The sequence below is a fragment of the Leucoraja erinacea genome, chromosome 5 (genome assembly GCF_028641065.1).
Source record: "Leucoraja erinacea ecotype New England chromosome 5, Leri_hhj_1, whole genome shotgun sequence".
NCBI lineage: Eukaryota > Metazoa > Chordata > Chondrichthyes > Rajiformes > Rajidae > Leucoraja > Leucoraja erinaceus.
In genome coordinates, this window is record NC_073381.1 from 9,782,029 (window position 1) to 9,805,951 (window position 23,923).

Here is a 23,923-nt window from a genome sequence, read left to right on the forward strand (position 1 = left end):
GACATTTAGATCCTTGTTTGTAAATCCCTCATGGCCTCAAATTTCTGCCTCTATGATATGTCTTCCAGGCCTTCAACCATCTGAGCTCTCCATGCCGCTATAGGTCTGACCTTTTGATCATTTCTGAATATAATTATTCTATCCTGGCAGCTGCACGTTTAGTTCGAGATCATGAGCTCTGCAATTATTTTTTAAAACCAATCCCAGATCTCAGCATTCTCCCTTTTTATCTCCCTCTCTCTCTCTGACATTGACAATTTATTTTAAACATCTGCCAAGCACATACCTCTGGGGATCTGCACCAGATCTTGTTTGATGTCACACCTTTGAAATACGTTGGGCTGTTGTGCCAAGTTAAAGGTGATATATGAATGCAAGTACAGATAGTTCTGCTATAATGTAATAGGTGCATTCCCAAGAGACCTCAGTTCTAAAATTTGTGTTGTAAGTTCATAAGTCTGAGGAGCAGAGATAGGCCATTCAGCCCATCGAGTCTACTCCGTCATTCAATCATGGCTGATCTATCTTTCTCTCTCAACCCCATTCTCCTTCCTTCTCCACATAACCCTTGATACCCTTACTAGTCAAGTATCTTAGAAACACAATGGTGTCACTGGGAGAAGGGAGTTAGGGGTTAGAAACTTTCAGAATCGTAAGAACAAAGTTATTTACTGCAGGATTGAAAAAAAATGAAGGTATTTTCAACAGATACAGTAGAAGTTTATTTTTGTTACTGCAAGCTAAACATTTTAAAGGCTGTACGTTACATTGTTTAAGAGTATTGCTGCACAACAGTCAACAGAAGTGATTGCTTGGCAATTTATTTGGCCACCCGTGGTTAAAGTAGCAGCTGTGTTCTTAAGAAGCAATGGTGCCTGATTACTACTGGGAGGGTTACATGGAAACAGGTTTTTCCCCTATACCTGTTAAATAGTTTTTTTTTGCATGTCAATTTCTGAAGTAACTTTTAAATAGTTTTCTTGTTCCCGATTGAAATAAGATTATAAACAATTTGACCCGCATAATGCATGACTTGCGCTATATCCAATTTGCACGATAGCAGAACTACTTCTAGGTGCTCCAGTTATTGTGATTCTAATAAATCTAATCTCTTATCCAATATATTACAGTTAAACTTCCAAACTTAACCATTTTGTGAGTATTTTCCAGACCAGCAAATATCACATGCAATTATATTATTCCTTAGACAGTTCCTTCGGATTAAGGATCTTTCCAATTCACTTATCCAAGAGAGCTGTAGAATTGCTTAGAATATTCAACAAAGATAGTCCTCAAGTTTTAGATACTGAGGGAATCAAAATGTCATGTGGTTATTGGGCATTAAAGTGTCACCAAGATAGAGAGCTTGTTGAAAGTAGTAGCAAAAACAATGGGCCTAGTGGCTTACTCCTGTTCCTTTTAGTGCCATTCTTTATGCCTCTAAGTGAGGTTGCATCAATTTGCACATGTAACCGCTTAGTTATTCCCTTTATTATTCCACCAGGGGTGCCATATGATGGCAGCCTCTGCCTACACTGTCAGTTTTTTTGGCTTTTTGTTATTTTTAGTCTGTTTAAAAGTATGTTTTTGGCGGTTTCGTTATCTTTTTATGTGGGGGAGGTGGGGAAGGGAAGGGGAAACCGTTTCTCAGTCACTTCCTGGTCGAGGATGCGACTATTCTCCGAGTCGCGTCTTCGTCTCACCCCCCCTCGCAGCCTACCATCTGGATTGGCAGAGCCTGTCCTGCCGGAGACCAACCAGAGCTTCAGCAGCGGCGCAGTTCTGATTTACCATCGTGGAGTGGGCGATGCCTTACCGGGGATCACTGTGTTGAAGCTCCAGAGTGTTGGGCCTGCTGCTTTAACATCGTGGACCTGTGGTTGCGGAGCTTCTAGCCGCGGGCAGCACTGACTTTAACATCGCTGAGTCCTGGGATCCCTTTGCCGAGGGCCGGCAGTGTTAATCTCCACCCAGTTCGGCCTGTGAACTTCGGGAGCCGCGGTTAGAAGCGGCCGATTCGGAAACTCCAAGCCGCTGAGGCTGGTCTTCCGTTCCGACGGCAGAGTTTCGATCATCCTGGGCCTGAACATCGGGCTGCGGTAGCGGCGATTGCGGAGGGCTCAAAAGGCCCCGACCACGGGTGAACAAAGAGGAAGATGACTGAACTTTATTGCCTTCCCTCACAGTGGGAAACATTGATTCCGCTGTGTGGGGATGTTCATGTTAAATTCTATCGTGTGTTGTGTTCTCTTTATTCGTATGGCTGTATGGTAACTCAAATCTCACTGTACCAATTGGTGTAAGTTACAATAAATGTAAACTTGACCTTGAACTTAAACTTATTGATAAATATCCTGAACTTTGTTTTTTCTTACCGTTTCTCCCTGGGGCCCAGCTTCTCCTTTTTCTCCTGGATCTCCCTAAATTAGAAGATGAGAAGTTAGCCTGGTTATCTAATAACAAACATCCAAGTGCAACATTTAAACCTGCAAATAGAAACCTGAGACTATTTTGAGACTCGTGATAGATAGAAATTCGGATCAAGTGGAAGAGAAACACTCTTGGAGGGAATTTGAAGATACTTTTTACGTGACAGCAGTTCGATTAATCATTTCTTAAAGAGTAAGCATCAAGTAATTTTCTGAATCAAATTTATTTGATTGATACAGAATCAGAGAATTATGCAGCGCACATGGCTATTTGTGACAGAGGCTATATCGGAGAAACCAAATGCGGATTAGGTAATCGTTTGGCAGTACACTTCCATTCACTCCACTAATGTGACCTGAGCATCTCGTTACTGACCATTCCAAACTGACCTCCAAATCTTTGGGTTCTAAAATTATTTTGAAGACAATTAAAGTAAGCTTGTAGAACTGGAAATCTTTGTACTTAGGCATGTTACATCCCTCATTTCTCAACAATGAATGTAACAATTCCAGATAACCAGATTTTCCAGGTGGTATAAAAACTGGAAGACCATGAATCTGTCACGTTAACTCAGCTTTTTAATTGATCAGCTGATGGGAACCTATATACCTCCATTCACTGCATATACATGTGCTGATCCAAAGGCCTCCCAACTATCACTATCATATTTGCCTCCACCACCATCCCTACCACCACATTCCAAGTAACCACTACCATCTGCGTAAAAATAACCTGCAAATCTTTAAACTTGGTCCTCTTATGTTAAAGCTATCAATAGGCAATAGGCCCTCAAGAGTTTGACATTTCTACCTAGGAAAAAGATTCTGACTGTTTACCTTATCTATGCTTTTAATAATTTTACATACCTCTATCAGGACTCCCCTCAACCCTTGGTATTCCAGAGAAAACAATCCAAGTTTGCACAACCTTTCCTTGAAGTTAATACCACTTAATTCAGGCAGCGTTCTGATAAACCTCTTCTGCACCCATCCTTCCTGTGATGGGGCTTCCTGAACTGGGTGCAATACTCTAAATGTAGCCTAACTAAAATCTTGTAGAACTACATCATGACTTACTGCATCATGACTTCCATGCGGTCTGGGTATCAATTCAATGAACATTGTATTCTCTGACCTTCAGGGTATGGGTTCATTCTGGACATCACCCACTTCTCCAGCCCTATCCCACCTGAGTTATTTTCCTCTGGCTAAGGGCGGATTATTAATGCATGCATAGCTATGGTTAAAATTCCTGTCACTGGGAAATCCCAAGAGGAATTAGCTCATCGCTAATTAACTTCTCAACTAACTTCACAATCTGAATACAAAACAGAACACTGATACTGGTGTGCTGGAAATGTGAAATAAAACCAGAAAACATTGTACACCTGCAGCAGGATGGTGAAGGGAAACAGACTGATTGCATTTCATCATAACAGGGAATGGATAGAGATAAAGACATATATTTTTGGCTCATTTCTTCCTATTAATCTGAATTGTCATCTCACTTTACCTTTTCACCAGGACTTCCCGGCAGCCCATCTTTTCCTGAAACTCCAGGATCGCCCTGTGAAAGAATTAACAGTGAGAATGAACCAGTGCTACGCAGAAACCCATCAGTTGTTAGTGGAATCAATTTTTCATACTAATTACAAAGACAACAAACATAGGGAAATGACCATTTTCTCTGATTTCCTCTGTCATCCTGTTGAAATTTAGATGAGTGATTGGAAGAAGCTCTGGCCATATTATACCTCCTTTGCTTGTCGGGTAACATCTGACTGCAACTCTCCTTTTTCTGGCAGCTTTATGTTGAATATAAATCTTGCTGCAAAGCAGTTAAGGGGCTGTCCCAATTGGGCAACCTAATTGGCGAGTTTAGAAGAGTTTAGGAGAGTTTGAAAAAATGTCATGTTGAAACATAGAAACATAGAAACATAGAAAATAGGTGCAGGAGTAGGCCATTCGGCCCTTCGAGCCTGCACCGCCATTCAATATGATCATGGCTGATCATCCAACTCAGTATCCTGTTCCTGCCTTCTCTCCATGCCCCCTGATCCCTTTAGCCACAAGGGCCACATCTAACTCCCTCTTAAATATAGCCAATGAACTGGCCTCAACTACCTTCTGCGGCTAAAGAATTCCAGAGATTCACCACTCTCTGTGTGAAAAAAGTTTTCCTCATCTCGGTCCTAAAAGATTTCCCCCTTATCCTTAAACTATGACCCCTTGTTCTGGACTTCCCCAACATCGGGAACAATCTTCCTGCATCTAGCCTGTCCAACCCCTTAAGAATTTTGTAAGTTTCTATAAGATCCCCCCTCAATCTTCTAAATTCTAACGAGTACAAACTGAGTCTATCCAGTCTTTCTTCATATGAAAGTCCTGACATCCCAGGAATTAGTCTGGTGAACCTCCTTCGACTATGTAGAAGACCTCCTTCGACCTCCTTCGACTATGTTGAAGACTAGCTTCGACTAGCTACGACTAACTTCGGGAAAATTGGACACTGAATAGTGGAGAGTGAAGACGACCTCCTTCGATCTCTCTCAACCTCCCTTCGACAATGATAAAGTATCTACGACTACCTTCGACTACTTACGACTAACATGCCGACCTACTACGACCTACTACGACTAAATCTATGAGTCCATGGCGACCTTTTTTTACTCGCGGGCATTTTTCAACATGTTGAAAAAATATGCCGCAATCTTTCTGAGGCCTCGAGTACACGGGGACTACTCTCGAGCATGAAGGAGAGTTACAAGGACCTCCTACGACCTCGTGTCGACCATGCTGCGAGTATGAGTCGAGGACAAACTCGACAGAACTCGCGGATTAGGTCGCCCAAGTGGGACAGCCCCTTTAGTTACACCTCTAACATGAAAGAAGTATGAACCCACTAACCTGCCCACCTTTCAACTGCATCCCACATTGTAAGATGGGCACAAATCAACAAGACTAACACCTGTAATTTCTCTACCAGTTTGAACATTCACAACAGCCACTTTGCAGATGCTTCACCTAATTGGGGAAGATGATGGCGCAAACCAACTTGGTAAACTACATGTAATGTTTTCAGGAGCTGCCAATTTCATTTTTATTCCTGCCAATTATCATGGACAACATAAGTCAATGTGTTCAAGAAGGAACTGCAGATGCTGGAAAATCGAAGGTACACAAAAATGCTGGAGAAACTCAGCGGGTGCAGCAGCATCTATGGAGCGAAGGAAGTAGGTAAATGTTTTGGGCCGAAACCCTGGGGGTGGCGGGGAGTAGGAAGGAAAAAGGAGGAGGAGGAGCCCGAGGGCTGGGGGATGGGAGGAGACAGCCCGAGGGCTGAGGAAGGGGAGGAGACAGCAAGGGCTAACAAAATTGGGAGAATTCAATGTTCATGCCCGCAGGATGCAGGCTCCCCAAGCGTAATATGAGGTGTTGTTCCTCCAATTTCTGGTGTTGCTCACTCTGGCAATGGAGGAGACCCAGGAAAGAGAGGTCGGATTGGGAATGGGAGGGGGAGTTGAAGTGCTGAGCCACCGGGAGGTCAGGTAGGTTATTGCGGACTGAGCGGAGGTGTTCGGCGAAGCGATCGCCCAACCTCCGCTTAGTCTCACCGATGTAGATCAGCTGACATCTAGAGCAGCGGATGCAGTAGATGAGGTTGGAGGAGATACAGGTGAACCTCTGTCGCACCTGGAACGACTGCTTGGGTCCTTGAATGGAGTTGAGGGGGGAGGTGAAGGGACAGGTGTTGCATATCTTGCGGTTGCAACGGAAAGTGCCCGGGGAGGGGGTGGTACGGGAGGGAAGGGAAGAATTGACAAGGGAGTTGCGGAGGGAGCAGTCTTTGCGGAAGGCAGACATGGGGGGAGGTGGGAAGATGTGGCGAGTGGTGGGGTCACGTTGGAGGTGGCGAAAATGTCGGAGGATTATTTGTTGTATGTGACGGCTGGTGGGGTGAAAGGTGAGGACTAGGGGGACTCTGCCCTTGTTGCGAGTGCGGGGATGGGGAGAGAGAGCAGTGTTGCAGGGTATGGAAGAGACCCTGGTGCGAGCCTCATCTATGGTGGAGGAAGGGAACCCCCGTTCCCTGAAGAATGAGGACATTTCAGATAAGTCAATGTGGCTTTCTGTAACCCAGTGACAGGTATACAATATGATGATGGAAAGTAGAAGTCAACTAAAGTGGACTAAAGGCATAAGAAGCTGCAAGAGGCTGATTTACTGCCCTTTACTCTCAGTGAACCTCAGTTCACACATGACATTTCTTCCCATAACCAAATTCACAACTGTCCCTGCCAGGATAGCTTCAGTGCAAATATTTTTGGTGTTAGTATAATACAAGCAGTCTATCATTTAGTTGGAATAATTACTGTACCAGTGACTCAGATCTGAGCAGAAAATCAAATTTGAACAACCTTGGTATTTGGCCAACATGTTCTCAATAATGTGTTCTATGCTTAGAGACATATTATTCATATTGTTACTTCATATGCCATGCCTCTTTTTTAAGGGAATTACCCATCCATACAACAGAATTAGCAAGTAATTCATGAAACACAAACCATTAAAATGATGTGGATTTGATACTCTAGAAATATCACTCTATTTTGTTGACACTAACCCCTTTAGGGATGTCATCCCAAGTCAACAGAGTGACATAGGACAATACAGCACAGGAACGGACCCTTCAGCACACAATGTCCATACTGACCACAATAGCCAAGTTAAACTAATCCATACAAATGGTTTATATTCAAAAGTTTCAAATGTCTTTTATTGTCACATGTACCACAACTATATAAAAGTTAACATAAACATCCAACACAGCAGATTCCCCACATTCCTCACTGTGATGGAAGACAAAAATTTCCAATCTTCTTTATTCCCTTCATTCTGGGGCAGTTGAACCCAGTGTTTCCACTTTGAAGGAAATTACCCGAAATTCGGGAAATTCTGGTTGTCTTCGGGTAAATTTGGGGAAATGGAATAATTTCGGGTAATTTTAGGGAAATTGAATAATTTCGGGTAATTTTAGGGAAATGGAATAATTTCGGGAAATTTCTGCATCTGGCCCGCGAAGGGGTGTAAAGGTAATACACACAGCACTGCTGGTTTAAACAGAGGTTTAAACAAAGGTTTAAACAGAGCGCTGTCAGTATAATGCGTAGCAATTTAAATAAAGAGCTGTCGTCAGCTGCGCTATGGGTTCTAAATATAGCGCTACTGGCTGCAGCACTATGGGCTTTAAACATGGCCACAGCACTATGGGTCACCGTCTGTTCGGGAAAATTCTCATATAACAATGAGTCTATGGAATTTTCTTTCTCAGTGGACGTTGAGCCTTTGATTATTTCTCAGGCAGTGGTAAAATTCTGGATAAGCTTAGTGGTGAAAAGTTACCAGCGGGCGGTGGGATTGCAGTTACATTGGGATTGGCCTTCATTTTACAGAATGGTGGGTGGGCTCAAGGGGCTAAGAGGGAGAGTGATGGGTGGAGAAAGGGAGGGAGGGGTGGAAAGAGTGAGAGGAGGGAGTGGAGGGAGAGGGGAGGGAGAGTGGGAGAGAGGGAGAGAGAGAGAGGAGGGAGGGAGAGAGGGAGAAGGAGGGGAGAGAGGGAGAGAGGGGGTAATAATAATAATAATAATACATTTTATTTTAGGGCGTCTTTCAGGAATCTCAAGGACACCTTACAGAGATTAACAGGAATAAAAAACATATAATCAGAATAAAATAAATAATAAAGACATCACAGAAACACAAATTAAAAACAGAATTCAGTCCAAAAACAAAAAATCAAAAACACAATGTGAAAAGAGAGCAGCGGCAGCTAAAGCGCACCAGCGTCCACTCTCCCTTCTGACAGACATCTTGGACAAAGACTAACAGGATTACTTACAGACAAAAAAATCATCCCCCCACAATGAATACCACTGTGGGGGAAGGCACAATGTCCAGTCCCCAACCCCAAGTTCACCCAAAGTCAGGCCTATTGAGGCCACCGCAATTGCCTCTACGGAGGCCCGATGTTCCTGGCCGTTCTCACCGGGCGATCTTGCCCCGGCGTCGGGAGAGTCCTCTCAGCGGCTGGGCCACCTGGAACGGCCGCTTCCTAGCTGGAGACCGCTTCGTGGCTTCCGAAGCCGACAAGGCCGCGCCGGCCTGGAGCTCCCAGGCTCCTGATTTTGAAATCGGCGCCTCCCGCACCGCAGACCCGCAGCCCGGAGGTGTCGAACACGGCGGACACAGCTCACCGGAGCTCAAGCGCATCGATCCAGCGCGGCGGCGGTAGCGAGAGAGGGAGGGAGGGAGAGAGGAAGGGGATAAGAGAGGGAGAGAAAAAAGGAAAGGGGAGAGAGAGAGAGAGGAAGAGAAATAGGGAGGGGGGGGGAGACAGGGAGGGAGAAAGGGAGGGAGAAAGGGAGGGAGAGAGGGAGGAGTGGGAGAGGGAGGGAGAGAGAGGGAGCGAGAGGAAGGAGAAGGAGAAGGGAGGGGAAAGGGGAGGGGAAGGGAGAGAGGAGAGGGAGAGGGGGAGGGAGGGAGGGAGGGAGGGAGGGAGGGAGGGGGGGGAGGGAGAGCAGAGACTAAGACACATGAGAGCAGGTTGAAAAAACGAAAGACAACAAAAGCTGTTGGAGGCGACAAAAGCTGCCTTGCAACACTGCACAAGTGAGTAACAGAAGCAGGCAGATACGGTGAAGTTACATTTGCCTTGTTCTTCTTTGTGTTGTTAATGCGTGCCCGCGAAAAAAAGCCAACAACAAATAGCACGCAGGAAGCATTTTTGAAAATTTCAGGAAATACCATCAAATTCCAGGAAATTTGGGATTCTATTTAAGGACATTTTTTTGAGATGTGGATGCACTGGTTGAGCCATCTGTCAAGGCAATCAAAGCTCCCACAACCGGCGGTCAAAGCCCCCCCGTCAGTGCGATCGGAGTTCCCGAGTCGGGACAATCAAAAGTCCCACTTCCGGGCGACCGAAACACCCGCGTCGGGGCGATCGAAGCTACTGCAGCTTGGAGTTGCTGAAGTCGGTCTCTGAACAGAGACTGCGAGCTCCGTGATGTTAAGTCCACAGGCACCCACCGTTGGAGCTCCGAGGTCGATCCCAGGCAAAGGGATCGCGGGTTCCGTGATGTTAAAGTCCCGTAGGCTCCCCGCCGTGGAGCTCTCAAAATCGGTCTCCAGCAAAGGCCGCCAACTCCTCGATGTTAGGCCACAGTGCAGACAGAGAAAAATTGCATCTCCTTCGAGTTAAGAGATTAAAACACAAAGAAGGAAGGGGCAGACAGACGGTTGGCGAGGCAGCCATTGCTGGCGCCACCTGGTCGTAGTCTTCCATTCCTCACCTGTTTATATGCCTGTCTAAATGGCTCTTAAATATTGCTGTGGTATCTGCTTCCATCACCACCATGTCAGCACATTCTAGGCATTTACCACCACTCTCTACATAAAACACTCACCCTGGAACTCTCGTTGAAACTTCTACCCCCACCCCTTCTGTGCCAAAGCCTTCTAGTTTTTGGTAGTCTCTGACTGTCTGTCTATGCCTCTAATAATTTTATATGATTCTATGTTAGTGAATGACACTAAAATTAGTGGTATAGTGGACAATGAACAAGGTTATCCACGATTATAGAGATCTGATCAACTGGACAATGGGCTGAGGAATTGCAGATCGGGTTTAATTCAGATAAATGCAAAGTATTATATGTTGGTAGGACAAAGCAGGCAGGACTTGTACAGTAAGAGGTATGGCTTTGGGGAGTGTTGTAGAACAGTGAGGCATATAGGTACAGGTATAGTTCCATGAACGTGGTAACTGAGGTCAACAAAGTAGTGAAGAAGCTATTTGGCATGCTTGCCTTCATTGCTCGGGGTATCGAATACAGGATTTGGGATGTCATGTTCCAACTGTACAAGATGTTGTTCAGGCGGCATTTGGAGTACTGTTTACAGCTTTAGTCACACTGCTATCGGAAGGACGCCATTAAACTGAAAAGGGTCTAAAAAGATTTTTACTGGTTCTGGAGATTTTGAGTTATAAGTAGTGTCTGGATAGGCTAGGTCTTTTTTCCTGGAGCATAGGAGGAGGGTGACTTTATAGAGGTGTTTTTTTAATATAATGACGAGCGTAGATGAATAGGTGCAATCTAATCCCCAGAGTAGGGGAGTCTCAAACTTGAGGACAGACATAGGTTTAAGGTCAAAGGGCAAAGATTTGAAAGGGATCTGAGGGATGACTTTTTCACCCATTGGGGGATGTATACCTGGAATGAGCTGCTAGAAGAAATGGTGGAGGCAGGTAGAATTGCACCATAAAGAAGACAATAAGGCAGATACATGAATAGGAAAGGTTTGCAGGGATATGAACTAAATGCACACAAGTGGCATAGGTTTGGTTAAACATTTTGTTTGGTTTGGATGAGTTGAGTTGAAGGGCCTGTTTCTGTGCTGGATAGCTCTATGAATCTGATTACCACAAGACAACATTAGTACTTGAAAATATAGTTACATTTACCTTTAATCCTGGTTTACCCGGAATGCCATCTTTTCCAGGTAGTCCCTGCCAGAGGCATAAGACAGGAATTAATATCAACTTGGTATTTTGCATGAAAATCATAATTTCATGCAAGGGTTGTAAGAACAAAGGTTTGGCAACATAGAAACAAATAATAAAATCAATCCTTCATTTCCAATCGCACAGGAAATAGAGGTCCACCTGGGACTTCTCCAGTCCAACAGCTCACTTTATATTTTTGCAAATTCAGCATCTCAGATGTCCTTAGTAAACCAATATTAAATTAGACACAGAAACTTTTAAGAATGAAAGTATGAGTATGGCACTGGATGACAGGACAAAGAGATGACACATTCCTTGGATAAAATGGTTTCCAGTCAGAACATACAAGTTAGTTGCAGGAGTAGGCCATTTGGCCCCTCAAGCTTGCTCTGCCATTCAAGGAGATCATGGCTAATCATGCATTGTCATATACCCATGTAACTGTTAATTTGCTTGGAATATGAAGAATCTACCCAATTCAGCTTTAACAATATTCAAAGACGCTGCTTCTGCTTCTCAATAAACTGCTCCCAATGCATTTACATCCTTCCTTGAATGTGCACACACTTCAAATGTGGTCTCACATTGCCGTATGTAACTGAGGCATAATCTTTCTATTTTTTGCTTTCTATTTCCCTGGCGATAAACAATTACATTCTGTGCCTGCAAATTAGTATTTTATGAACCATGTACAAGGACACTCAGATCTCTGAATCTTCGAGCTCTGCTTCTTCGTTTTTCTTTTCCCTGCCAAAATGGGCAACTCAGCAATTTCCTAAATTCTTCTCAATTTCCCAGATCTTTCTCACACGCCTAACCTATATGTAGTTTTTACGCCTCCTTATGTCCTCTTCATAATTCACTTCCTTATCCATCTTTGTGCCAAGCAAGTAGTGTACCAGTTCCTTCATCCAAGTTATTTGTATAAATTGTAAAAAGTTAAGGTCTCAGCACAGAACCACGTGGCACACCATTTGTTACATCTTGTCAACCAGAAAAACATTATTCTGACCCTTGGTTTCCTGTTAACCCGCCAATCTTCTATCCACAGCAATATGTTCCATCCCATATCACAAGCTTTCATTTTATGCAATAACCTTTGATGTGGCATGCCTTCAAATGTCTTTTGTAAATCTAATCATAGCATATCCCTTCACCACAGTGCGTTACTTCTTCGAATAACTGGGTGGCACAGTGGTGCAGTTGGTAAAGCTGCTGCCTCACTGTTTCAGTGACCTGGGTTCAATCCTGCCTACCAGTGATGTATGTGTGAACTTTGCATATTCTATTAGTGATTGTGACCACCAGTGCTCCATTTCCCTCCTGCATCTCAAAGATGTACACGTTTGAAGGACAATTGCCAGCTGTAGATTCCTCAGGGAGATTAGGTTACAGAGGAAGTTGGGAAATGGGACAGATGTTAAGCTAATGGACCTGTAATTTCTCCTTTCTTCCCTTCTTTTTGAACAAAGGAGTTACATCTTTTTTCTGGCCTGATGTAGGGAATTTTGCAAAGCCAATACCAATGTATCAGTTGTCCCAAAGCATCTTCATTTAAGGCCTGAGGATGAAGTCCATTTGGACCCAGGGATTTGTGAGTCACCAGCTCCAACAATTTATTCAGTACCACTTCCCAAATATACTTAGTGTAAGATTACATAGTTCATCTCTCCTTTCTGGTTCCCAATATGCAGATTTACAGCAATTTCCGGGATGCAAAGTGATGTAAATTATCACAGTATACATGGCAGTTAGGCCAGTGGTATCCTCTTCCTGCAGGATGTGGGAAGTCGGGGAGATTTCCAATGGACCTGAAGACCACAGTTGTACAAGGTACATCCAGTTGCAGCTCCTTGCAGATCACATTGGGGAACCAGAGCAGTAGCTGGATAACCTTTGGATCATCTGGGGCACTGAGGAGGTCATAGACAAGAGCAACAGCGAGGGGCTCATGCCTAGGATACAGGCAGAATGTAGATGGGTGACTATCAAGAAGTAGAGTATGCAGAGAGTGTAGAAATGCCCTCTGGCCATTCCAGCCAACAACTAGTATACCCCTTTGGATACTGTTGGGGTGGGGGAAAATGACCAGTCTGGGAGAGCAGCAGCAGTCAGGTCTGTTGCATCTGGGCCTGACTCTTGGGCAGTACAAGGAAGGGCAGAGACCCACCAGGATATTGGTTCCTCTTCAGTTGAGGCGCAAACTGTCCCACTTATACAGGTCTCCTTACCCCAGGAGTGATCCCAAAGGTCCAAATATCTGAATCGCTGTGCCCTACACCACTTCCTCAGCCACACACTCATCTGTCCTATGTTCCTGTTCTTCCTCTCATTAGCACACGGCTCTGGGAGCAATCCGGATAACACTACCCTTGAGGTCCTGTTTTTAACCATTTGCCCAACTCCTGTATACACTCCTCAGTATCTCATCCCTTTTCCTACCTATGTCATTTGAGCCAATATGTACAACAACTTCTGGTTGCTCGCTTTAAAATGTTCTGAATGTTACTCGAGAGGCTTTTGGCTAGATTGGCAGGGGAACGGGATCCAATGAGCAGGTGAGGTTGGAAGTTGATACAGAAGGCGTTGAAAGCAGGTTCAGTAGACAGGATAGACAGGAGCACAGCATGGAGAGGAGCAGGACTGTTGGTTTAAGTTGCATTTATTTCAATGTGAGTGGCATGACAGGTATAGCACATGAGCATAGATAGGTATGTGTGACTGGAATGTTATAGCCATTACAGAAACCTGGTTAAGGGAGGGGCAGGACAGGCAGCTTAATGTTCCAGGGTGCAGGTGCTACAGATGATACAGAGGTGAGGATAAAAGAGGAAGGCTGTTGCTCTATTGATCAAGGAGAATATCATGGTAATAATCTGAGATGATATTACTGATGGATCTTCCAGTGAGGATATATGAGTGGAGCTGAGAAATAAAAAAGAGGATGGTAAACAAAAATGCTGGAGAAATGCGGGTGAGGCAGCATCTATGAAGTGCAGGAAATGGGCAACGTTTTGGGTTGAGACCCTTCTTCAGAAGGGTCTCGTCTGAGGATGATCTGAGGAGGATAAAAAGAGGATGATCACCTTGTTGGGAGTGTACTATGGAACATCAAATAGACAATGGGAATTAGAAGAACAAATATGTCACAAGATTGCAGGCAGGTGCAAGACTAATAGGGTTGTCATGGTAGGGGATTTTAACTTTCCCAATATAGACAGGGACTTTCCCAAATATAAACATTGCCATAGTGCCAATGGCTTAGACCGTGTGGAATTTTTTTGCTGATCAGTGAAGAATAGTGTTGGTTTGTAAAGTCTAAGTAATTTTTGATAAACCTAATTCTTTTATAGTAGTGATGACTAAAAAAGCAGAGAAAATAATTTCTGTTGTGTATATGTCAAATGGATTTGATAGAAACTTTCAAGAGAAACGTTGAAGCTGTGTACGCCATATACAAGAAGAAGAAGAATGAAGCCTGGCTCTCCACATTTAACATTGATCTTCTTGCATTTTCTTAAACACTTAACTTCATATCAGTACCGAAGTTGATCACTGCTACCAGTAAAATATGTCAGAATAACGAGTCATCTGAGAACCTTCCAAAGAATTAATTACAGGGCTGAATACTTAATCAAGGACATGAAGAGCTAACAGGTGCTTATTAAAATGTGCTAGATGAATATTAAGTTTACCTTATTATCTTGCTTCATTTTAGTGGCAAGACACGAGTCAAGGCAATTGGGCTTTCAGTGGACTTCATACAGTTATACTTATGAATTTGGGGATGACTAAATTACCAGTTACCCTCATCTACATCTAAAAAGCTGTGTGTTTGCCTTATAGGGAGAAGTGATCTAACAGCTCCGAGTATCTCAAATGTCTCCAAGATAAATTTTATATCATACAATTAAAGAATTGCAAACAGTGCATAAATAAAATACCAACCGGAGACCCTGGCATTCCAGACTTTCCATTGAGACCTGTTTCTCCAAGCAAACCCTATGTAAGCAGGAAATGGATGTAATTAACTGACACCCCCTAATAAATAACATCAGCATGTGAATTTTTCTTGCCGTTTATCAAATATTGCAAAACATCTTAAGTGTATTGAATCGAAACAGAAACAGGTTGTAACCTTAGATAGGAGAAAGTTAACTTGGAAAACCTACCTGAGTTCCAAGTTTGCTAGAAGACCCTTGAATTCCAGGTCCAATGGGACCCTGCGGAAGTAACAAACCAGATACAGTACGATGAAAACATTGGTGATATTTACACTGACATCTCACAAAGGACTTGCCTGTTCTACAGGTGGACATTTTAGTAAAATACCATCTATGCCAATAGTGACTAGTTTCTGAAAATAAAGTAAATAGATACTATTGCTCAGTAATGGTTCGGTGGATGGCAATCTTGCTGAGGAGTTAGAAACATGGGAATTCAAGTGGTACTCAAGAAACATGAGCGCACAACTTGTCTGGTCCTGCAGTGCAGGGTTGAGGGGCTGCTGCACTGTCTGTGGTGCTTTATTTCAGATACCATTTGAACTAGATCCCAGATATATAATAAAATCATATTGACTATGTTTAATTATAATCAGCTTCCCCAAATGATTAATTATTTCCATTTTGATTATTGACATTAGCATCTTGTTAACAATAGAAATTAAACAATAGGTAGTTCCCTGCCCCTTTCTCTTCCTCTCTTTTTTGTACAAGAGTTGGTTGATTTCCAATCTTTTGGTACCCTCCCAGAACTGAGTTTTGAAAAATTTCAAACCAAGGATTTATTATGCCTGCAGCAACTTTCTTTGAAATCATTGGGTGTAGATCATTGGCTCCCAATGAATTGTTTGCATTTAGCTCTCTCAGTTTCTTGAATACTTTATTCCCTGTGATTGTGATTTTTACAAATTCCTCAACGTTATTTGAAATGAATCCATCTGTTATCTTGGGGATGTTTGCCGTGGCTTCCACTGTGAAGACTGATGCAAACAAATAATTTAATGCATTTGCCATTTCTTTGTTTTCCATTATTAATTCACCACCTTTCTTCTCCAGAGATCCCTCATGTGTTTGGGCCAGCTTTTTCCTATTTACATCTTGAAACTTTTAATGTTTGTTTTGATATTATACATACATTTCCATTCAAAATTAATTTTCTTCCTTATGGGCCTGTCCCACTTAGGTAACCTTTTAGGCGACTTCAGGAGACTATGCAGTCATCACATGGTTGCCACATCTTCACAGGTAGTTGCCAGGGAGTTGCCTTCATGGTTGCGAGGAGTTCCCGCATTCTGGGAACTAGTCGTGGCCTCATTATGGTCGCCGCGAATTTTTCAATGTTGAAAAATCAGCGGTGACTAGAATTAAGCCGCCATGGAGAGTAGCGGGAACTCTGGTGCCGTAGGTGGATCGCCAGGAGGTCCTCGTGGGTTGGCAGGAGGTCGAAGGTTCTCAGAGGTTCTCGTAGGTTGAAGCCGGTGCTGACCGATGAATTTCATTGGCTCGTTGGGAAAAAAATAGGTAAGCAGTAGTTTTCAGAACCAAGGATAACCGACCGGTAATGTTAAATGTCCGCCGAGCTTCACAGCCGTGTATCTCTGGCTTCTTAAAAGTTGTCTCCACTCCTTCTCCCCTTTCCCCTTCTTTTAAAAGACTTACCCATACACTTTGCTAGCCGTCTTAATTACAGCGCTAATCAACCTGTTCACCACGGTGTCTTTGTTTCACCTTGGCTTTGCACCGTGTGAATTTTTTAAAATACCGTGTACTTCTACCGGGGACTTACCATTCGGAGCGGGGTCCCTCCCCAGGGATCCCTGGAGAGGAGCTCTGACCGCCGGCCCTGTGGTCTGCGGTGCTTCTGGTTGCGGCGCGGCGGGGACTTTAAATCTTCGACCGCTGGCCTGCGGCCTACACCATCTTGAAGCGGCCGCGGTTCCGGTGGGGAGGAGGACTGGCCAAAATTTGTGCCTCCCACCATAGTGATGAATGCTGTGGTGGATGTCTGTGTACATTTTTTTATTGTGTATTTTGTGTGTTCTTTTTTTATTGTACCGCTGCTGTTAAATTCATTTCACTTGCACATATGTGCAAGTGACGATAAAACTTGATTGATTGATTGATTGATTATCTATTTGTATGCTGCAACGTAACAGTATGGTTCAGGTGCCCTTAGTTCTGGGATGAAAGCAACATATGTTGAACAGTTCCTGATAAATCTGTAGATTGGCTCCACTTCAGCAGGAAGCTTAATGAAGGTGAGGTGAAGCATTGCAGTGAAAAGAGTGAGGAAGTGTTGTGGCAATGGCATCTTTGCTTGACACCAGCCTGCAGAGAGACCGTCTCTGTTATGAACCCATGGATTAAGATCCATGCCACCAGGAAGCTGACATGAGATGAAGGCATATTTCTGCAACCCATTTTGAAAAGATGCTTTCACTGCTGCAACATGTTTCACAAAACATGGGGGGACTGGTGGTTCGTCAGTGGGGTGAACCTATAATCATTCAGCAGTTGACTATCCAGCTCTTTTCTCTTTACCCATTTTTTGAGGGAGAATGATTTTTCATTTCCAAGGGACAATCTAACATAGGAATAGCTACAAAACTGAAATTGCAATATCTTCTGTGATACCATCCATTCAAATGACATTTACATTCACAGCTGGTTATAATTAAGAGTAGGCAATCAGTTCTAAATACAGAAGAAGAACGTTGGTGTAGCAAATGTCAGGTTACATCTTGCAAACAGTTTCATAATAAATAAAATGATACAATTAGATGAAAATTGTAGGAATGTATGAACCTATGTTGTAAACTTTGTGTTTCTTTCTCCACACATGTCTGAACTTCTGAGAATTTACAGCATTCTCCATATTTCAGTCTCCAAGAATCGTTGTATTTATATCTCATAGTTTCAGCAACTTTTCCACTCTTTTCTATTTGGATGAATCATCATTAGACAGAGTTTTAAATATCATCAAGCCTTCAGCACAATCTCTTAGTCAGCATTTCCATCTATTATTCCATCTCTCACTCTCCATCCTGTCAGAGCCATTCCATTTATTTTTTCCAGTCCTCCCATCCAAGTAAAAACATGCTTGTTTTCTACTTTTCCCAGTTCAGATGAAAGATCGTTGACCTATATTGTTCTCCATGATTTTCAGCATTTTCTGTTTTTATTTCAAATGACACTCCCAGGCACACGTTGCATATGGTGGAAGCGCAATCAGGAATTTAGGGGCAGTTTTGGGAAATGCAGCCATCGGACTTCTTAAAATACATTTGGTCCAACCCACAAACTACTGACTTGTAAAGGTACTCTTACCACTCCCGTCTGAAGATCCACAGCTATATTTTGCCACTCGTGTAGAGGAAATATCTGCTGATCTGCAGACACTCATGCTGCGAACCCAGTGCGAACTCCTGCACACCGTTACTGCTTTGTTTTGTTGCACTTCTTCTTCTTCTTTCGTGTCCTTATGCTATATAGTGGCTCGCCACTGCTGTACACATCGTTGTGCTATTGGAGTGTTAAGTGCAAGGTCTGCAGCAGTATGTGGGTTATCCAGCAATGGGCATAGCAGTAGGTGTTGCATTGTCCGGGTCTGTGTGGCACAGTCACAGGTTGTTGTACCCTCGATGTAGCCCCATTTGTGCATTGTCACCCTTGACCACCCGATCCCGGTTCGCAGTCGGTTGAGACATCTCCAGTTCAGCCAGTGTTCATCAGCACCTGGTGGCAAGCGATCTGCTGCTGGTGGAAATAGGGACAGTGGTGCACTGAGCAGCTGCAATGAACTGCCCTCGTCTGGTGAAGTAAATTGCCCATGTCTGGTTCAGCTGCCTGCAAAGCTGGGTTCTTGGGTAGGCAAGGGCCAGTGGCTGCAGCTACTCAGTGCTGAGATGCAAAGCTCATGGGTGTAGCCTGACTGCCACGGTGAGTTCCAGCGATGTAGAAACTAGTAAACAATTGTTCCAAGTGTTGGCAGTCCACTCTGATCATTCATCACCTGTGTTGGAAGCAGCTGTCTCCCTTTCTTTACTTGCTGGAATAGCTTTTTCCCCATGGAAACAAGCTCATTGCTCAGCAAATATCACTGAGCTTATTATCACAGTGGGTGGGGAGGACAGGGATTTACAACAGCTTCCCAACACAGCAGGCCCACCAATAATGCATCTCTCTATAGATAGTGCTTAGTGCTGCTTCTAATGACACACTCATTGTTCAGAATACATTCTGAGTTTTAAGTATCACTAGACCAAGTGGGACCCGTTGGTCCCTTCCCCTCAACGTGCGGTTGCTTGGGGTTGGGGGGGGGGATGGGGGGCCTGCGCCACACACACACTAACCACCCCCCTTGATATTATATTAATATTATAAACTGGCTCCTTTTAGCCCATCCCCGCCCTATCCACTGATGCATAGGCCCTGACTCGCAGGTGTGTCTAGAGAGGGAGGGGGGGGAGTAGAGAGGGCAGGAGAGGGGGCAGAGACAGAGGAGAGAGAGGGGGAGAGAGGGGGAGGAAGGGGGGGGGGGGGGGGGGGAGAGGAGGGGGGGGGGGAGGTGGGGGGGGGGGGAGGAGGGGAGGGGGGGGGAGAGGGAGGGGGGGGGGGGGGAGGAGGGGGGAGAGGAGGGAGGGGAAAAGGAGGGGGGGGGGAGGGAAGGAGGAGGGGGGGGGGGGAGGAGGAGGAGGGGGGAGAGGAGGAGGAGAGGAGGAGGAGGGGGTAGAGGAGGAGGAAAGGGGAGAGGAGGTGGGGGGAGAGGAGGAGGTAGATGTGGGGAGAGAGGAGGAGCGGTGGAGAGGAGAAGTCAAGTCGTCACATTTATTTATATAGCACATTTAAAAAACAACTCTCGTTGGCCAAAGTGCTTTACATTTGTTATAATAAAGAATAGTATAAACAACCAAACTACATACATATAGCCCTCGCTCAGTGGACGTCAGGAAAGGCTTGGGAGTATAGATAAGATTTTAGTCTTGACTTAAAGGAGTCGATGGAGGGGGCAGTTCTGATGGGAAGGGGGATGCTGTTCCACAGTCTAGGAGCTGCAACCGCAAAGGCGCGGTCGCCCCTAAGCTTATGCCTAGACCGCGGGATATGCAGCAGCCTCAAGTCCGTCGATCTGTGGGACCTGGAGGTGGAGTGGTGGGTGAGAAGACTTTGAATGTAGGGGGGAGGGGGAGAGGAGGGGGGGGAGAGGGGGAGAGGAGGAGGGGAAGAGAGGGGGAAGAGGGGGAGAGGAGGAAGAGGGGGAAGAGGGGGAGAGGAGGAGGAGAGAGACGAGGGGGGGGAAGGGGGGGGGGAAGAGGGGCCCACCCCACGATGGACCCGACCAGAGACAGACCCGAGAGCTCTAGTCAGTCGCAATGTGAGCAAGAACGGCAGGCAGGCAGATCCATTGTGACATCATCAGCCAAAGACAGCCGTTTTTTTTCCAAGCTTCTTCAGACGTGAACATTTTGATTAATAATACGAGAAATAATGCATGAATTTTTCAGATAAGACGATTTCAGAGTCCACGGGATAAATCTCTACCGGAATATGTAAAAATTTTACCGTAAGCTCGTTGTTTTTTCGCGAAGATATGATTATACACACACACACACTCGCATCCAAGATCAGAGTTTTACAATTATAGAGATGGATATGGATAGAATGATACAGTGTGGAAACAGGCCCTTCGGCCCAACTCGCCCACACCGGCCAACAATATCTAGGCTACACCAGTCCAACCTGCCTGCACTTGGTCCATATTCCTCCAAACCTGTCCTATCCATGTTCCTGTCTAACTGTTTCTTAAATGATGGGATAGTCCCAGCCCCAACTACCTCTTCTAGTACCTTGTTCCATACACCCACCACCCTTTATGTATCTTAGCTGAGCATGATGTAACCACATGAGCTCGGTCACATCTACAGTGTCTTGCTGTTTCTATCTATTCTTGTTCCTTTTGGCCTGTTTGCCTCATAACAGATAATAATAATAATAATAATACATTATATTTGTGGGCGCCTTTCGAAAGTCTCAAGATCACCTTACAGAAATTAACAAGAGTAAAAAAACATATAATCGGAGTAAAATAAATAATAAAGACATCACCAATACACAAATTAAAGACAGAATTCGATCCAAAGACAAGAAAATCAAAAACACAATGTGAAGTGAGAGCAGCGGCAGCTAAACCGCGCCAGCGTACACTCTCCCTTCCGATAGCTATCTTGGACACAAACTAAAATATTCACTTACACACAAAAAAATCATCCCCCCACAATGGTTACCACTGTGGGGGAAGGCACAATGTCCAGTCCCCATCCCCAGTTCTCCCAAAGTCAGGCCTATTGAGGCCTCCACTATTGCCTCTACGGAGGCCCAATGTTCCTGGCCGTTCTGGCCGGGTGCTATTGCCCCGGCGTTGGGAGAGTCATCTCAGTGGCTGGGCCACCTGGAACGGCTGCTTCCTTACCGGAGACCGCGGCTTCCGAAGCCGACAAGGCCGCGCCGGTTTGGAGCTCCCAGGCTCCCGATGTTGAAGTCGGCGCCGCCCGCTCCGCTCTGCAGACCCGCAGCCCGGAGGTGTTGAACTCGGCAGTCACAGCTCACCGGAGCTCCAGCGCGGCGACCCAGGCAAGGCATCGCCCACTCCGCTCCCCGATAGCGCTCCAGCGCTGTGCCGCCACCGAAGCCGAGGTGCTGGGCGGTCCCCGCCAGGAAACGGCGCTCCACGCCCGCTGGTAGGCCACGAGGACGGGACGACGGGGCAGCCCGGAGAAAAAGCTGCCTCACCGACCAGGTAGGGACCTAGAAATATTGTTACCCCCTACCCCCCACATTAAAAAGTCTATCTCTCCCACAAACAAAGCACAGGACTCACTAAAACTACAAAAAAAAAAGTGAATTAAACGGACGGCTGCTGGTTAGCAGCCGTTCCCCAAGATGGCTCCTCCTCCTCCTCGAGATAACTTCCTTCTCCAAAACATTCACTGTCCAACAGAGTCAACTCATCATGCTTACTCAATCAAGCATGTACAGAGAAATGCCTGCAATACCTTTTCTTCCTATTCTGGTCACCTCTGATTGTCCCTGGTCCATTTTATTTTGCATCTACATGCATACAGCATCATTATCATCATCTGAAAATGCAGGGTTAGTTTCTCCAATTATGCAGACATTACCCAGCACTATCCTAACAACACTTCTTTTGATTCCTAAACGTTATATATATTATCAGATTAAATGACTGAGTAAATGTCTAAGTAACATTTTCTCCAATATTAGGGCTTCTAAATCCATCTTCAATTCCCATTACAAACTGTATTCTCAGTAACTGAACTCATTATTTTTCCTGGCAAGAAACTGAAAACAAACCAAGCTCTTCACAATGTAATAAAAAGGAACCACAGATGCTGGTTTATACCAAAGATAGACACAAAATGCTGAAGTAACTCAGCAGGTCAGGCAGCACCTATAGAGACAATGGATTTTTCTCTATTTTCTCTTGAGATGCTGCCTGACCTGCTGAGTTACTCCAGGATTTTGTGTCTACCTCTGGCTCTTCGTAAGCTTAGGTTCACAACTGATCCTGAGCTGAATTTTGGACCTATATTCTATATCATCGCTAAGCTGTATATTTCAGTGTCCATGACATCAGCCAACACTATCCTTAGCTTAGCACTTCTGCTCTTGAAGAATGCCTCTGGATTTGACCATCTTAACGTATTCCCAAGCAGCCTCCCTCTTCTCCTTTCTGTGAGCTTCAGGACATCCCAAACTAGTCAAAATCTTTTTTATTTAGTTTTCAGGACAAAACAAAGTGCAAAGTTGTCTATTTGTTACAGACAGAGTGTACGAAAAGAATAAATATAAAACAACTTATGCTAACATATAACAAGACAACAACAATAAAAGAAAAATGAGATACCAAAAATAATCCCTCCTCAGTCACTGACAGTAGCATATGCAAATACCAGCCTGTCACAACAATAATCCACGATAAATGAATGGGTAGATAGTTAAACTGTGCTTGATGATCAAGCACATATCAAGTCTGGAATGCATTTAAAAAAGGTCCTCACGCTTTCTGAAACCTTCCATTTGAATGTTGAAGTGAGTACCTGATTTTCTCAAGCTTTAGGCAGGACATAATATCTGTCAGCCATTGAGTATGAGTGGGTGGGGTAGGTTCCGTCTACCTGAGCAGGATTGTTCGCCGAGCCAGATGAGAGACATCCTAAACTAGTGTTGAGCCAGACATCCTAAACTAGTGTTGCCAACAGTCCCAAATTATACAAGTTTTCCATATCTAATGGGAAATGTTAAATAAAATCAGAAAATGCTTGAAAAAGTCAGGTTAAGCAGTATCTGTGGAAAGAGAAATAGTCAATACTTCAGGGCTGGGATCCTTCATCAGTCGCCTGAAAAACCGGCAACTGGAACGGCGACTGTCAGACTGGAACACATGCACACACATCGCTTCTTTCACCAGCCCATTATGCAGGCGGGGGACAGGGCAAGTGGGGGGAGTGCCGTCTAAAAGATTCACACAGTGGAAAGCCAATGTGAAACAGACACAAAACACGATGAACAGGAAGGTTGGTGCTGTAATTAAGACGGCTAGCACAGTGTACAGTAAGTCCTTTGAAAGAGGGAGGGGGGGGTAGAAAGAGTGGAGACAACTTTTAAGAAGCCAGATATACACGGCTGTGAAGCTCGGCGGACATTAACATTACCTGTCAGTTATCCTTGGTTCTGAAAACTACTGCTTACCTTTTTTTTACCAATGAGCCAATCAAATTCACCAGTCAGCACCGGCTCCAACCTACGAGAACCTCCAACCTCCTGGCAACCCATTAGGACCTCCTGGCGACCCACCCACGGCTCGAGAATTCTTGCTACTCTCCATGGCGTCTTGTTGAAAAATT

At 44.6% G+C, this 23,923-nt stretch overlaps 1 protein-coding gene across 1 annotated transcript in view; it reads right to left on the reverse strand.

Moving 5' to 3' along the window:
• LOC129696925 (collagen alpha-1(XIX) chain-like) overlaps positions 1-23,923 on the reverse strand; it is a 320,031-nt gene that overhangs the window by 92,590 nt on the left and 203,518 nt on the right. Inside the window, exons 17-21 of the mRNA XM_055635036.1 lie at positions 15,168-15,218; positions 14,944-14,997; positions 10,954-10,998; positions 3,943-3,996; positions 2,376-2,420 (exon numbers count right to left, since the gene is read on the reverse strand). Of these exons, the coding sequence (XP_055491011.1) occupies positions 2,376-2,420; positions 3,943-3,996; positions 10,954-10,998; positions 14,944-14,997; positions 15,168-15,218 (249 nt within the window). The remainder of the gene's footprint in view (positions 1-2,375; positions 2,421-3,942; positions 3,997-10,953; positions 10,999-14,943; positions 14,998-15,167; positions 15,219-23,923) is intronic.